This window comes from Lutjanus erythropterus, chromosome 11 (assembly GCF_056507025.1).
Source record: "Lutjanus erythropterus isolate fLutEry1 chromosome 11, fLutEry1.hap2, whole genome shotgun sequence".
In the NCBI taxonomy this organism is placed as follows: Eukaryota; Metazoa; Chordata; class Actinopteri; order Lutjaniformes; family Lutjanidae; genus Lutjanus; species Lutjanus erythropterus.
This window is the reverse complement of record NC_139327.1, coordinates 28,413,660-28,429,517: the sequence shown is the minus strand read 5'-3', so window position 1 is coordinate 28,429,517 and position 15,858 is coordinate 28,413,660. Positions and strand designations below refer to the sequence as shown.

Here is a 15,858-nt window from a genome sequence, read left to right as displayed (position 1 = left end):
ACACTAAGTAGTACATAATTGCTAGTTAAATACAAACTAACGACACATAATTTACGAAATAATTAAAGCAATTACACTAGACAGGAAACGCTTAGCACGTGGTGATTTAGTGAAACACTTATTGTGTGACTCATCAGTTCAAGTAATTACACTGTAGGATTAGGACAGGAGAAAAAACTTTGATTTTACACTTAACATGATTTACTTAAATTGAAAGAATTTTGTATGAATTAAATTGTTTTTTTTTTCTCTATTCTTTTGACAAAAGTTGAAATATTTTTATGTTATTTTTGTTATTATTCCCCCCAGTATTTTAAACTAGGAAATGATGCAGATATCAGTCTTACTGAATTTTACTTGGCAACCATATGGTACATCCATAAAATATTGTATGGTACAGATAAGTTTTGGTGTGGTTCACCTCAGTTTTACTGAACGTACCTTTCTCATGTGTTGTCTGTGTTATCTAAAGGACTGGAATTTGTGATATAAATCTGTTTGATTTGTCTTTGAACCTTCTTGGGTTCTAGACAAGGTCCCTGAACATTTTCTGCTGGAGGAAAGTCCTCAGACATTCTCTGGTCTGTGAAAACCTTACTTTTTCAAATATATTTTACATACCTGAGATACAATGACAGATACTCTTCAGATTCGACTTTCAAAGAGACTGACTCAGACTCCACTGAGTCATGAAGACTGAAGTTTTACTGCTCAAGTAGGACACATCTAGTACACACAGAAACACATATTCAGCCACAACACTCTTAGAAACAAGAGTTCCAAAAAAACCTTGTGTGAAATCTTTCACAGATGGTTCTAGCCCTGTTAAATACTTGATTCTGATTGGTCAATTACAACATTCTAAGGTCTGGCATTTCTCTTTAACAGACCGTTGCTATGAAGAACAGACCGTTGCTATGGACACAGTTCAATCATAGAATCTGGAAGAGCATTAAAATCACTTTCAAATCCATACAATCACTTTAAAAATAATATTTTGTGTCAAATCATTGATTTTTTTTGGGAAGTAATCATGTAGTGAGACGGATAATTTACAGTGAGCAGGCCATTATTGCAAAATAAACCCTCTTGCATCACCCAGTCAGGGTTTATTTTGCAATAATGACCTGCAGACTGTGCATTATTCCTACATGGAAGCTTAGTCATCATAAGTATATTTTCATAAACGTAAAGGTTTTCAGTATCACAGCAACAGACATCAAGTGTCACGTTTACTTTTGCACTCGGCTCCAGTCCAATGACAGGCAGTCCTACAACTATCAAACAACTCCCACACACACAGCCTCACTCTCTCTTTCTCTTCCTAACACACACACACACACAGTGCTCCACACAGGCTCCAACTGCCTTCTATTCTGGTGATCATAATTATTTGATGACGGAGCTTCTGGTTTCTCAACTACGCTTTTGTACACACGATCCGGCTGTGAATAATTTAGTGCCGGGAGCTAGAAAGGTGGTCCCTTAAAACAGCAGGTGCAGTCAAACTCAGGAGGCAGGACACACGGAGAGAGCTTTATCTCTATCTTTATCTAGTCTTCCACCCACTCCTTGCACACAGCTCCTCAGCCAGGCTCTCATCCACCCTGTTCTTCCATCAAGCTGTATAAGCAATCCAATCTTTCATTCATCTATCCATCCGTGCATTCTTTCATCACACCAGGCACCACGGTGTCCAGCTGATGTCAATTCGCCCCAGGTACGGAGCTTGGATGGACTGACACTCCCTCTGCGTCCCCTCCTAAATCAGCCACCATGGAGGAACTCCAGAGAAAACTGAACCAGCGCTATGAAGGCACCAAGCCCAGAAAGGTGAGTTAGTTACAGGACCACTTTCTTTCAAATTCATGGGTTTTGAAGTGCTTTTACAAATACAGGCTACTGTGCTGAGAACGAGACATATTCAGGTCATTGCTGAGCTTTGTTTTTAAATGATTTTGAACATCAGCGGCATTTTGCTGTACATTAACTAGCTGGCGCTGCTGTGCTTGAAGATAGTTCTCATCTTTAAATCACACTGGATGTTGTCAAAGAGAGAGGGAATGAGACGGGATGTTAGCTTGTATGTTGAAATGCTGCACCCGTCTTCTCTGATCAAACAGCATCTACTCACAATTCTTCTTTTCTATGCTAGCAAGCTGTGCAATTTAGTCACTATGCAGTATAACACACCTGTGTATCATTTCTGCATGTAATCCCTTTAATGGAGTGGAGTAACACTATGTCACCTTCAACTCAAAACCACAGGTGAGGTTCAAGCTTGCGTCATCTTACAGCGGTCGGGTGCTGAAGCACGTGTATGAGGATGGTCAGGAGTTGGACAGTCCAGAGGAGAAGTACCCTCACAGCTTTGTTCACCGCAAGATCCCTCCCAGCCACCTGGAGCTGGAGCAGCTCTGTGGGTTTGAGGACACTCAGGGAGACCAACAGGGTGGGTTTTTTATAATATTGTGTAACATCACTGTATCCTTATATGGAGGGCTACACTGTGATGGTTACACAGTATGAAAGCTGGTAACCAGGAACACCAAAATAATGTGTATATTATTTGTAGCTGGCTCTCTAGGCTATACAGTTGTGTGGTTTCCCTTAAATTGTCTGGGCATGTTATTGCTTTCATGGTATTATTATGGCAGTGTATGATTTAGACTTTACTGTACAGTGTGTTTGCATGTATGTGCGCAAATGAAAACTGTCAGAAAATCATCATCATCAAATACTGTTAGAGCATGCTCAAAAACTTGCTTACACAAAAAGTGTTACAGTAAACTTCATGGGAAACATCTCATAGCTAAACAAACCCCTTTTCTTTCTCTGTGCTGCAATATCAGTTAAGCAAACTTGGTACCCAGTGGAATCTATTCCTGTTTCTGTACTTATATGCTCTGTGCCAGGCTTGTTTTGTAGAAAGGAAAAGAAAAGAGTTTCCCCACCTATGTTCAGATCAACTGTATCAATTAATGACGGGAAAAAGGGGGGGGTAAAGTAGTTTATCCAGTTTACCCACCGCTGTATTCACAATTACACTCCTAGTTACAAGATGTTGCTGTAAAAGTGACATCTTAGACATCTTACACACATCTTAGTTATCAAGTCAGCTAGTGTTAGTAAAATCAAAAAGTTAGCAGTCTGGTTAAAATAAAATCTAGCTGATTCCTAAGTGCAAATGTTATCAGGCCACAGTAAACCATTTTGAAAGTGCAAGAAATTATATTAACATGTACCTGAGGAGGTCAATCAAACTGTGAACTTATAACATTAACAATTTCAAAGAGGAAATGCTGAAATAGCTTGGTAAAATGTAATATATTTTCATTTATTTTTCTAAATACTGTGTTGTGAAACTGCACTACTTACAAAAAATATTGTTAGAATTAGTGTGAAGTTAGTAGTGTGCAATTAATGGAGTAATTGGGGAAATTACACCTATTTGCTTTGTTGCAGAGAGTTAATTTTGAAGATTACATAACACCCTCATATTTGCACAGTAATTGGAAGCCACTGCTAGCAGCACCTTAGCTTAGATTAACATGGAGACTGGAAAAAGGAGAAAACAGCAAACCTAGCTCTGTCCAAAGGTGACAAAATCCATCTCCCAGCATGCCCAAAGCTCACCAGTTAACCTAAGTGTAAAAAATTAAATTAGCTGTTTTACAGTTTATGGGTCGAGCTGCTTCTTGGCTGCGACCAACTTCATGGTGTCTCCTCTTGTTGCCTAGCAACAAGTCCCAGCAACTTTAGTGGGCTTGTTAAGAAGTTTTAAAAATATTTTTCCTAGTTCTTACTCAGAAACATACATAGACGTGGTGTTTGTTAAAACCAAAGGTAGGATGCTATTCTGGCTAATACAGTTAACCTGGGACAGGGATGGAAGCTAATATTTCTAAGTTGGTGCCACAGGCTGCCAAACCCCTGAATTTGGTGGCAGTGCACTTTTGGTGGCCCAAATGTAAGATAATATAGAAAAGGCAATTTAACACTCAACACAGCCTTCCTCAATTGTTCCGCTTGTCTTGACCAATCACATTAGCAGCTAGCAATGAGTTCACTGTTTTTCATAGAAAAAAAACCACAAAGGAACTGAGATGTTTGTGGAACTATAAAGTTGTGTTGCTGAAGTCTTGCAGTGTGGGGATAGATAGGATGAAAACTGCCTCACCCGGCAAAATCTTTGTTAAGGTGCTGGAGGCTTAAAGTAGTCCAAGCTGATTAAAGAGAACTCCGTGCAAGATCCATGCAGTATCACATTATTTTCGCAGTAAGAGGATAAAACTTAGCGGCCACATGGGGCTACCTACATCAAATATTTACTGGATGATCACAGTTAGTTAGTGTAGAGATTGGCGACTTATGTGTAGCCATTGTAGTCTTGCACGACTTCCAAAAGTTCAGACAAGCATGTGTATGAAATATGCAGTTTGTGAATGAAACCAGGACTCTCAAATCTACAAGTACAAGTTCTCACTCCTGACTCCTGACAACATGTTTTATTCTGTTTCCAGGTGTCTATCCTCCAACAGGGCTCATTGCCCAGAGAATAAACGTGTACAGAGGAATGGGAAGCTACAAGGCTGCTGCAGACCAGACAGAGGGAGCAGAGGGAGATGCCACAGTAAGCAAGGCTGCTCACTGGTTTTTATTTTTGCTAAATTTTTATATTAATCAAGATCAGCTTTGATTAGATTTTCCACAAGCTGTGTCAGATTTGTCAGTCTGAATGTCAAGTACCAAAACCTTTCTTAATTGTCATAATTCATTCTCCAGTGCAGCTGAAATGAACTGGAATTGAAAATAATGAGATTTTGCTGAATGTTTATTAAAATGTCCATCATGGTAACAGTTTACTTTATTGTGATCTTGAAAAACAACAGTTTGTTAATAGAAATAAAACATTACATCTTAATTATTTATAGGGAGTGCAGGCATCCGTGCGAACATCTCGGATTCATGCATTTTATCTTTCTTGTTCTGCTCTAAATCAAGAGAAATATTTTCAGTTCGACTCATTTACTTACATATGGATGTGATGCCTAGAATTATTGTCTGCTATTTCAAACAAAACCCACACAAAAATAAGTTAACACCTTAAAATTATGTTTTTGTGCATCTGACACCCGTTGAATGGTAAATAACTAATTTTGGAACATGATCACTATGCAACGTCTCTTTGGATAGTTACATAAAGGGAATTATAATAAGAAAGTATCACATCTTCTTGGAAGAGTCTGTGTTTCTTTTTCATACCCCACAGAGCTAGTCTACATATGCTGAAAAGCAAACAGACGTACCAAAATATACACACAATAAACACAATTACCAGCCAACACAAAGTAATTTAATGATTAATTCATACATCTTTAGAACACAACAAGCAATCAAGACTTAAAATAGAAAATGGGAAGAATCCTTGGGTAATTAAAGCATCAACAGCACGCTGCTCAGTGGAAATTGTACAACAATTGAAGTGGAATAATAACAGCAACAAAATTGTTCATCTGACAGGGAAAAGCCAGTGTTACTGAGCCGCTGTGGCAGTGGCTTCATTAGTGCAGCAGGCTGAGAGGGAGGTCAGCTACATCGCCTGCTGGCTTAGTGTCAGTTTCATTCTTTTATCCTCTAAACAAAGGCACGCTTGGCCCTGGTGACCGAGGCCAGTATTTATCACATTTATCAGTTGAAAACAGAAATCTGGATTTAGTTTATCCTTTAAGGGCATTACTGAAAAGATGGCACGGTGGTCCTAGAGGAGCACCCCTACTGTACGAGGCCTAATGAGTTCCTCCCTATATGACGTCAGTGCTCTCTCTCTGTTTTATGATAAGACAGTTTCACTGAAAAAAAGTTCTTTATCTTGGTTTACTTTCTAAATGTTTTTTAAATGCAACTTATCACATCAATTTAAAAAGTTCGAGAAACCATGTATGGACCAGAAAATGACAGAAGTCTCAGAGAGCTTAAAATTCTGTTAGGTGTGCCGCTAATTGAGAGCAACTTAAATGAGTTCACTTTTAAAGTGCTCTCAGCAGCTGTGGTGTCTTGCTTTGTTGCTGTGACAGCAAAGCTCCTGTATTTTCTACCGCTATGATTCATCTCCCTGCCTGGCTTCCTCTCCATGGCAGCAGCAGCTGAGGCTCATGGGTACTGTCGTATTTTGAGCTGTCCGCCATGCAAACAAGACTGACATCCTTACATAAACAGAGGCTCATTACATTATCCAGGAGACTCCTGTTTTTTATGTCAAGTTAATATTTTAAAGTATGCAGACGACACACCAATTTATGTGCATGCGAATTCTAAACCACGAACTGCATCCTTGCATACAGGAGATATGGAGAAAGTCGCAGATTGGATGATTTTTTCATGCTTGACATTGAATATGTCCAAAACAGTTGCAGTTTTGTTTTGTTTTTTCCATTAGATGAGGCAACTCCCGTTCTCCTGAAATTATTGTAAAAGGATAGAAGATACAAGATGATTTACATGTTAGATACTTAGGTGTAATAAATGATAGCAGTCTAACCTTTAAAAACACATTGCACAAATTTCAAAATCAATACCAAAAAAATCAAATAAGTACAGATGCAGCAAAACTGTTCATGCATGAAATGATATCATACTGTATTACAACCTAGTCTCATACAAATAGTACATTATTGCACTTATTGGTCACTTCATAGGGTATATAAGCAAGCAATGAGAATCATGAAAAAAACATAACCCATTATTGTAATACAGTTTAAAAGCATAATCTTTTGTAATTTGATTTTTTTTTTGTGTGTGTCAAATGTTGGTTTATTATACAAGACCATTCAAAAATTTAAAACCACAACCTCCTAAACAGTTTGTAATAAGATTTAGGGCTGACTCAAGGATAAAAAGAGCTTCCTCTAGAGAGGACTGTTATGTTAAATTTTGGTCTACAACATTTTCACAAAAACTGCTTCTCAGTTAAGACAGCAGGGATGTGCAGCTCTCTACCACTGAGCATCAGACAGAGCAGTATATTCTGAAGTTAGTTTGAAAACATGGTTGAAGGACAAACAGGTCTGTAGGCCCTGAGTTTGATTTGTAATTTCGTGTGCTGATGAATTATCTTTTCTGCCGGTGTTGGATCTGCTGAGGGTGTGTGCCCTTGTGGGAATTTAATATTGTACTTTAGTTGTCTGTGTCAAGGGGGTTGTTTTGTTTCCTATTTCTTTTTTTTTAAATGGCGTTCTTTGTGTGTAAGTGTAAGGTTTTGTTTTACTATAATAAGTCTTCTTACTCTGTAACCTGTGTATCAGTGGTGGCATCTGCCCAGGGACTACAGATCAAAATAAGCTTTTAGTTATATCTGGTACAATGCATCTAATAAGTAACAATGAGGATGTTGCTTAAAGACTATAATTACTGCCACATAGTTGTATGCCTCCACCGACCAATCAAGTTGCAGTGTACATCCATGTCTTTTCAGAATAAATGTAGTGAGGACTTTGAAGAAATTTAATATTGATATATAAGATTTCAGTGGATAATTTCCAGTGAGAAACATGCCGTTTTCACTCAGACTATTTTTACAGAGTACAAAGGACTGATAGAGAGCTGAACATTATGATGTCACACTGAAGTTCACCTTTGACCTTTAGGATGTAAACTGTTATCACTTCGTCGTTTTATCCCATTAAGTATGTGTGTGAAATGTTGTCTTAATTAGCATATGAACGAATGTTTTGTGAGGTCAGAATGACCTTGACCTTTGACCTCTAAATTGTAATCAAGTTCATCCTTTAGTCCAAGTGTACATTTGTGCCAAATCTGAGAATATTTTTTGGTCAGGCATTTTTGAGATTTGTTGTTCACGAGAACGAGATGGACATGAGATCACAGTGACTTTGACCTTTGATTTCTGACCATCAAAATCTGATGAGTTCGTCCTTGAATTGAAGTGGACATTTGTGCCAAGTTTGAAGAAATTCCATCAAGGTGTTGAGATACTGCAATCACAAGAATGGGACACATGGAAAATTGATATGACAATACAGAATGGAGAAAAACACTATACAACAGTATAGTTACTGCTACTGATAGATGAGTAATCTCAGAACCATCTTAGCTGTTTCATTCCTATGGGCAACCAAACACAGATAGCATAAGTCAAGTTAAATTCAATATAAACACTTTAAAATATCAATGGACCCCATATTTTTGCTCTTATCAGAGATCAAGAGATTTTCTGTAGACTCTTGATAATCATAAAGCATGAAATCTGTGTTAAAAGAAGAATTACTGTTGTTTCCAGTGTCTCCATCACCAGAATCCTCAATAGACCAGAAAACAGCTACAAAGCATGTTGTGTTTTGCACAAGGGGTGTGACTCTTCAGCTGCATTCAAGTAGAAAACCTCTTCTCACCCACACATTCAGCCCACAGCTAAATGTGGGCACGCTCTCTCTCAGAGTTGTTGGAAAGAAATCCAGGAAACATAGGAAATATCCAACACAAGGAGAGGCTAATTAAAATACTTCACGTTAGCATGTGCCAGACGATATTATTAACCAGTAGCTGGGTTAACTGACATTTTCTGTCTCCTTCAGTCCTCAGTGTTGGACTTTGGCAAAATAATAATCTACACCAGCAATCTGCGCATCATTAGAGCGCCACCCAGAAAGCCCGAAACACTGCGGCACCACACAGTGCCTCTTGTGGACTTGGAGGGATACCCAAAGGCCAGGGAGAAGGGGAGCAGGAGGAGGGCTAAAGCTCTTTGTACACAAGACGGGGAGGAGAAGGAGGAGAAACAGCTCAGCGACACAGAGGCCAAGGTAATGATGCTTGGCCAAATTATTCTCAGTGGAGTGGTAGAGTTTTTATCACCCTGTTCCTTCTTGGTACTCTCACTCTCACCATGTCCTCCCTCCTTCTCCTTTTCTCTGTCCTCAGCCACCCTTCCTTCACTTTATCTTGCTTTTAAGAGAATAACTGTGTGCAGCCATATTGTTGTAATTTGTAAACGTTCACAGAGGGATGTTTATTCTCATCCCACAGTCTCCTCTGTGTTTCCTTGTAACTGCCCCTTCTCTTTTCTTTTCCCGTTGCCCCCTCCTGCTGTAACAACTCCCTTCCCATTGTCCTATAGTGTTATCTGTCAACTGTGAACAGATACTGATGAGTCCACAGTTTTACTCTGCCCTTGCAGCATTTGCCTGCCACTTGCCTTCCTGCAAGGATACCCAGCTCACTATTATCCCCTCCCTCTCACCTCCTCGGCTGATTACTGTTCTCTTTCTCTCACTCCCTCCATTTCTTTCTCACCTCTCTCGTTATTTTCTCATTTTCTCTGCCTCCAGAAAAAAAGTTCATTCTCAGCTTTTTTTTTTTCATTATTTGGCAATCTCACTCCTATTTGTTACTCTCTCCTCTTTATCATCTTTGTCTTTGTTGCCCACACTCCCAAGGTAGGTAATTTTTAACTGTCTTAATTTCTAACACAGAATTAGATTTAAACTCTTATTATTTTATTTATTAAGCCCTATTTATGTGCTCAAGTTGTGTAACTATTGCAACAATCTGGACTGCTGCAACAGCAATATTGTAACTAACCCCATGTGAAGCTGAAACAAATGTAGGTTTAGATGCCCTAAGCCAAATCATTAACTTTTGTTAACAGAAAAAAGCTTGTGTGCAGATTTTGCCTTGTGAACTTGTGAAATTGCAACAATGCAGTTTGCCAACCAGGGACCACATTGAATCATAATTGAACATTTTCACTTCCTGTTTGTGTTGCATTTCAGCTGCAAAGGGTAAGAATGTTTGGTTACTCAGTATTTGAGCAGTCTTAACAAAATGATTCTCCAAACTCAATAATACCTTTCTCACTTTCAATCAAGGAAACTGTTGAAAACACTTTGAGTTTTAAACAAGTTTTACATTTAAAGAGAATTTTCTTCTGAAGCGTTCTACAATGCATTACCAAGCTGTCTATCTCTTTTACTTTATGTTGGAACTCCTAAAGGAAACCCTCCACAATAACACAAACAAACTAACTGATTGAGGCAGCAGTAGATGTATAACTCCCACCTTCTGCAAGGTAAAATTATTGTTTTTGCCAAAACAGTAGTAGTTTTGGAGAGAGCAACATTTGACCTAGAAAATGCCAGTTTCCCATTGGAAAAAGTGGTGTGACAGAAAAATATTAAAAATATTCTAAATATAGTGTACACTTAATCTTATACTGTTTTTCGGTGGCTAAAATATGTCTTGTTTCTGACCCTGTCTATACCAGTACATTGCTTAGTTTTAGGGGTGTAGCAATTCACTCATGCATCCGATGCATCAGACTGTGCATCAGTTCGGATGGCGTGTATCGGTAAAAAGCTGAACATGATTCGATACTTCTCATTGGACATGCATATATTTCATTTTTGGCATGAAGGAGCTGCCATTGTAATTTTCCTTTGTTTTCTCTCTCCTCCTGCCTCGCTGGACGCCTGCTGCTGCGCTCACATAAAACAAGCGCTCCCTCCTCCCTCTCCTCTGTCTCCGCTTCATTTCATCAAAACAGACCGCGCCGAAAACAGCGACAGAAGTGACACTGAACTGCGTCGCACCGCCAAACTTTCATAACACGCAAGTGTACAACAAGTTTTGGGTTTTATAAGAAAGATGAGAAACGCTGCTGCAAATGATTTATGCAAAACATGTCAGACAGCGGAGTACGGAGCCACGAGTCTGACCCACAGAGACGTCATGTCACTGTGACTGCAGGTCACACAGAGCATTGCTGTTCCTCTACTCTGATCAGAACCACAGTACTCTTCATATGAAACAGAGCAGCACATCCTTTTACTGCAAAAATACTGATATTTTAAACAGTTTTAAAGTTTGTTCAAAGTTTGTTAAAGTTTGATTCTCATTTAGGCTACAGGATCTCATTTACACATGAGACTCATTATAAGTTGTTAACATCATTGTAATGTCTCTTTCTCTATATTTAGTAAAACTATCAGGATTTCTTTTTGCAACTGAAAGCACTCTACAAATGTAGCATTAGTTGAATCAAAATGTTAACACATTGCATGGTCTTGAGTTGCATCATATCGTATCGTATTGTAACAGGGCTGACTCGTATCGAACCAAATCATTGGCCATTTGAAAATTTCTAAGATATATTGTACTTTTGAACATGTATCGAGATATGAATTGAATCGGTCTCAGTCAGATACAAACCCCTACTTAGTTTCCTACACCGATACTCCTGCTGCTTCTCCAAACTGGGGTGTGGCAACCGCCATCTACCATAAGAACCTCATATGACCTCAGAAAATCCAAACTATCCCTTTAAGACATCCAGTAGTCTGTAAAGATTCAAACACAACCTCAATGCATGTCTTCTGTTCCTATCCACCCCTCGTCTCGTCCATAATCTACAGGCATCTGCTCGTTATTGTAAATTTCGCGGTAATGACCAGCTGGCTGTAAAAATGACTGGCTGGCTGTACATTATCCAGTAACACAGCTACTTACCAAAGGCGTTTGATTATAAATAATGCTGGAAAAATCCTCTCGGCCTGTGTCGTTAAGGTTGTTTAGTGTTTGCCAGCAGGCTGGCCAGTTAAAGCAGATAGCTCTATTAATGTTTGCTGTTAATGGACTGGCAAAACGTGTTGCAAGTTAATCAGTTTAGAAACAGTTGCAGGGTAAAAATTAGGAATATGTGGAACTGTGAAATGTTACATTATAGATTATTGATGCATTTGACATTTAAATACATAATATACAGCTGTTGTTAAGATATGGCTGTCAAATGTTTTCCCTTGTTGTTCAAATTCCCCATTTAAGTTTTTCTTAACCTTTCCAAACTCCTCCTCTCCTCTCTGCACTCTTAGAAATCAAAGTGCTTCAATAAAGTCTGGTTCCCTGAGGAGAATTTGGTTTCTGGTTTCTGTTAGAACCTTTTATAAATTACACTTGGAACCCATACAGAGAGTTCTACCAAGAACCCAACATAAAGGGTCATACCTAGAATCAGTTGTGAAAGATTTCACCCCAAAACCCTCAGAGATTCTACAGAGAACTCTTCTGTGGTGTATTGGTTCCACCTAGAATGCTCTCTGGGGCTTCTATCCAGATACATAGAATGGTGGAACCCTGGATAGGGTCCTATTCCACTGAAAACCTTTTTATATTCCAAGGAATTTATCCAGAACGCACTCAGATGGTTCTCTGAGAACCTCTTTAAATTCCAAAAGTATTAACTTAAACCCAGAGTTTTATCAAGGAACCACCCAGGGGGTTGTACCGAGAAGCTTTTTATATTACAAGGGTTTTAACTAGAACACACTCACGGGGTTCTACCAAGAACCTATTTATATTCCAAGGGTTTATTCCAAGGGAATTGTTCTTTGGATGAAAAGCGTTCTTAATGGAACCCATAATCTTACAAAGAATGCTTGACAAACCATGTCTTTAAAGAAGGGTTCTTCAGAAGAAAATGGTCCTCGGTAGAACCTCATCCCTTCAGGAAGAACCCTTTTGGAAGTCTTATTTCTAAGAGTGTACCCTTTGCCTGACCTTACAGTTCCTCTCGTTCACCTCCTCCTCCTCCTCCTCGTCTCTCCTCTAAAGCGTTTCTTCTGTCTCCAGGAGGCCGACAGCTGCCAGCATTGTGGCGGTTCGGGCTGCGCTCCCTGCTCTCTGTGTCACGGTAGCAAGCTGTCCATGCTGGCGAACCGCTTCAATGAGTCCATCAGTGATCTGCGTTGCCAAGCCTGCTACCCCCATGGTCTGGAGAAGTGCCAGTCCTGCTCCAGCAAATAGCACTGTTTGGCTGACACCCATGTCTGGCGGAGAGAAAGAGTGAGCGAGTGAATGAGAGAGTGTAGCTTGTGTGAGCGAGTGTATGCCCGATGTGCTATCGGTTTGTCAGAATTGTCTCAGCTGCAATATTGCTCTAATCCAAAATGTTCTTGGTGGGGTGTTTCGAGGCACTACTAGGAAACATAAGCCATCATTGGAAAGGGGAATTGTGACTGTGCAGCGGGCACGAAATCATAAAATACAATTACTGTGTGCAGTGAACATGGCTTGCGATAACACAAACACATAATCACTTTTTTGTTGTCACATTATTTTGCATCTGCGCGCTTCTTCCTGATAAACCCAGGTTCCACGACAGAGTTATCATTTTAATTAAAATCATGCAAACATTTTGCATTTTATTTCATCTGCTGGGAACGCTGCCCTGTTCCTATCTCCACGCTATTCAGTAGGAAGAATGAGGTCTTTGATATCCCAGCATGATGTACTGTATGAGGGTAATTGATGCTTTCATTTTTTTTTTTTTTTCAAAACAGAGGGGAAAAGAGAATCCGAGATAAAGATAAAGACAGGGCCAAGAGAGAAAAGCAAAGAGTGAGAGATGAGAGTGAGTGAAGCAAATGGAGACAGTTTCATAAATTTTAACAACAGAAATTAAATTTGATCCTTGAGTAAAGTGTACTCCACCCAACAGTGGTAAAAGGCACTGTAATCACGACACAGAAGTAGTGCATTAGCATTATGAATTCAAGCTGATGGCAGCTACTGTTATTAATAAGGAGAGAGTTTAGCTTTTTAAAGCTACCTTTGCATTCACAACTATGGAATTTGGGTGAAGTATCACTTTAAATGAATAGTTTGGATTATTTGGAGTGGGATTGTTGCATCTTCTCTACAGTAGATGGCTGTCTGCGTGCCCACAGTCTGGAGAAGCAGCAGAGTACTGGTCTAACAGTAGTTTCCCGTTGTAAAAGGCTGTCTAATGCCAAGGTAAAGTAGTGGAAATACTCTAAATATATATTAAACAGTTTTTTAACACATTTTTTTGCTGAACCTGTCAACAGCAGTTAATTGATTAGCTTCCGTGCTGGTACTGTTCTCTGCTTCCCCAAACTGGGAGTACCACATAGAACCTCACTTCAGATAATCTGAACTATTTCTTTAAGCCCTTTTTTATTATGAAAGAGTTAGAAATAGAGATTGTAAGAAAAGGAGAACGGGTAAATAACTGACAGTTGTACTGTAGGCCTGCTCAGGAGGTTAAATGATGACGATTAAGATGATGTCTTTAATTAATAATCTAATTCTCAGGTTATCGCCATTCCAACTTGTTTCAGAGCTTCATCCACAGAGTTTTGTTATATGAATGAAATAAAACACTTGATTAATTTTCAATGTCTCTTCATTTATTGTGTCCAGCAACTGCTGTTTGAAAGTATAGATTCTGCTCTATTTGTTTTGTGTTGGGTTATTAACACAAGATTAGCATATAACATCAATAACACACAGATATGTCCACATCAACTAAATGTAGAATATGCAGGATTTGTCAGTTGCTGTTTGTAAATGCACATTTAAAAGTTGGCCCCTCCTCCCTGGCTTAACAATTGAGAACAAAGCAGTTAATTAAAGAAATAAAACTTTATTTTCTGATTGTCTCAAAATGGTCACATTCTAAACCACAAGTTGAGAGGGAGGTGGAGATAGGGGCGTCCTAGTGGGATGAGGCCCAGACAAATGGGGGTCAAATATGATGCCAGCAGTGCCTGCAACCGCAGATCCACTGGCCTGCCTGGCTGCCTGCTCCTTGGAAGGACGACAGATGTGGACGGGGTGATGAGAGGCCCAGGCGGCGACGGACATCGTGCCTCTGCACAATGCCAGATTTTGTGTGAATGCAGCCAAAGCAAACCCTCATCCTGTTGCTGTTTCCTCAGTCTGCTCTGCCTGTCTGTGAGTAGAGACAGCGATTTAAACCTCTTTGATTGCTACGTTTTGATAGGGTCCTGACCTCGCAACCCGTGTGCTGTTATTGGCTGGGGGCTTAACACCACTGCCAAACAGGCTGGTGCTCAGAATTATCATGAATATGGCAAAAATAATGAGAAAATAAGAAAATAGAGGGCAGGATCTCTGCAAATATGGACACTCCACAGACACCACAATGCAGTGCACACTTCTAGTGGATCATAAGTGATGATTTGGAGCAGAGGTTTTTAAAGTGGGAGGCGGACCTCCCATGGGGAACAGTTTCAGAGGAGGCTCAGTGAATTAGTTATTGGTTATCAAAAGGGTCTTCACAAAGAGTAGCCTAAATGTTTGTGATTTGATTAAGAAGACAATTATTCAGAGATAGCATAGATTTCAGGAATTAGATTCTTTCCTAGTCAGAAACTGATAAATGCCTTTGGGCAGACCTTTTTATGTATTTGCTATAGTTTGAAGTTTTGTGCAACACCAATATTAGGCTATTTTGGGTATTAGGCTAACTGTTGACTGTGAATGTAATCACAGACATCCAGGAATTCTAGTCCATAGAAATACTGAAGCTCCTAGACATCCATCTTATGTTTCCTTGCAGTGTGCATCAGTCATGCTTCCTCACGGAGCCTTACATCAGTCAGAACTGTCGCGATCATATCAAACATTATCAAATGTTTGATTTTTATGGCTATAATCTGGATAAATCTGAAAATGTTCCTGCCGTCAGAGCTGCATCATAATTCAAAAGCCAACGTCTGCGACTGTAGTGTGTGAAAGTCATTCCTTAAACGTTTGATGTGTTTTCACAGTGGGTTAGGAATGTTTGTTTGTGCGTTCCCAGCTTGAAAACTAAATGAAACATAACAATAAAGACAAATGCAGCATGCTGCATAATTCCTAGTCATTACCTCGTAGTCATTACACCTCAAATCAGCTGCAATCAACCACAATGTTTTGTATGATCCCATTTCAGGATGGTTTAACAGAAAAGGAAAAACAAAATTAAAACATATCGCCTCAATAGTAAATGGTTGTAATAGTATTAAAATTATTAAAACT

General features: G+C 39.3%; 1 protein-coding gene across 1 annotated transcript; it reads left to right on the top strand.

The window, feature by feature from the left end:
• Positions 1–1,476: 1,476 nt before the first annotated feature.
• grxcr2 (glutaredoxin and cysteine rich domain containing 2) lies at positions 1,477–13,851 on the top strand. Its single transcript, XM_084730359.1, has 5 exons — positions 1,477–1,833; positions 2,269–2,452; positions 4,524–4,633; positions 8,595–8,822; positions 12,643–13,851. The coding sequence occupies exons 1-5, from the start codon at positions 1,777–1,779 to the stop codon at positions 12,814–12,816; spliced, it is 753 nt and encodes a 250-aa protein (XP_084586485.1). The 5' UTR covers positions 1,477–1,776; the 3' UTR covers positions 12,817–13,851.
• Positions 13,852–15,858: the final 2,007 nt, after the last annotated feature.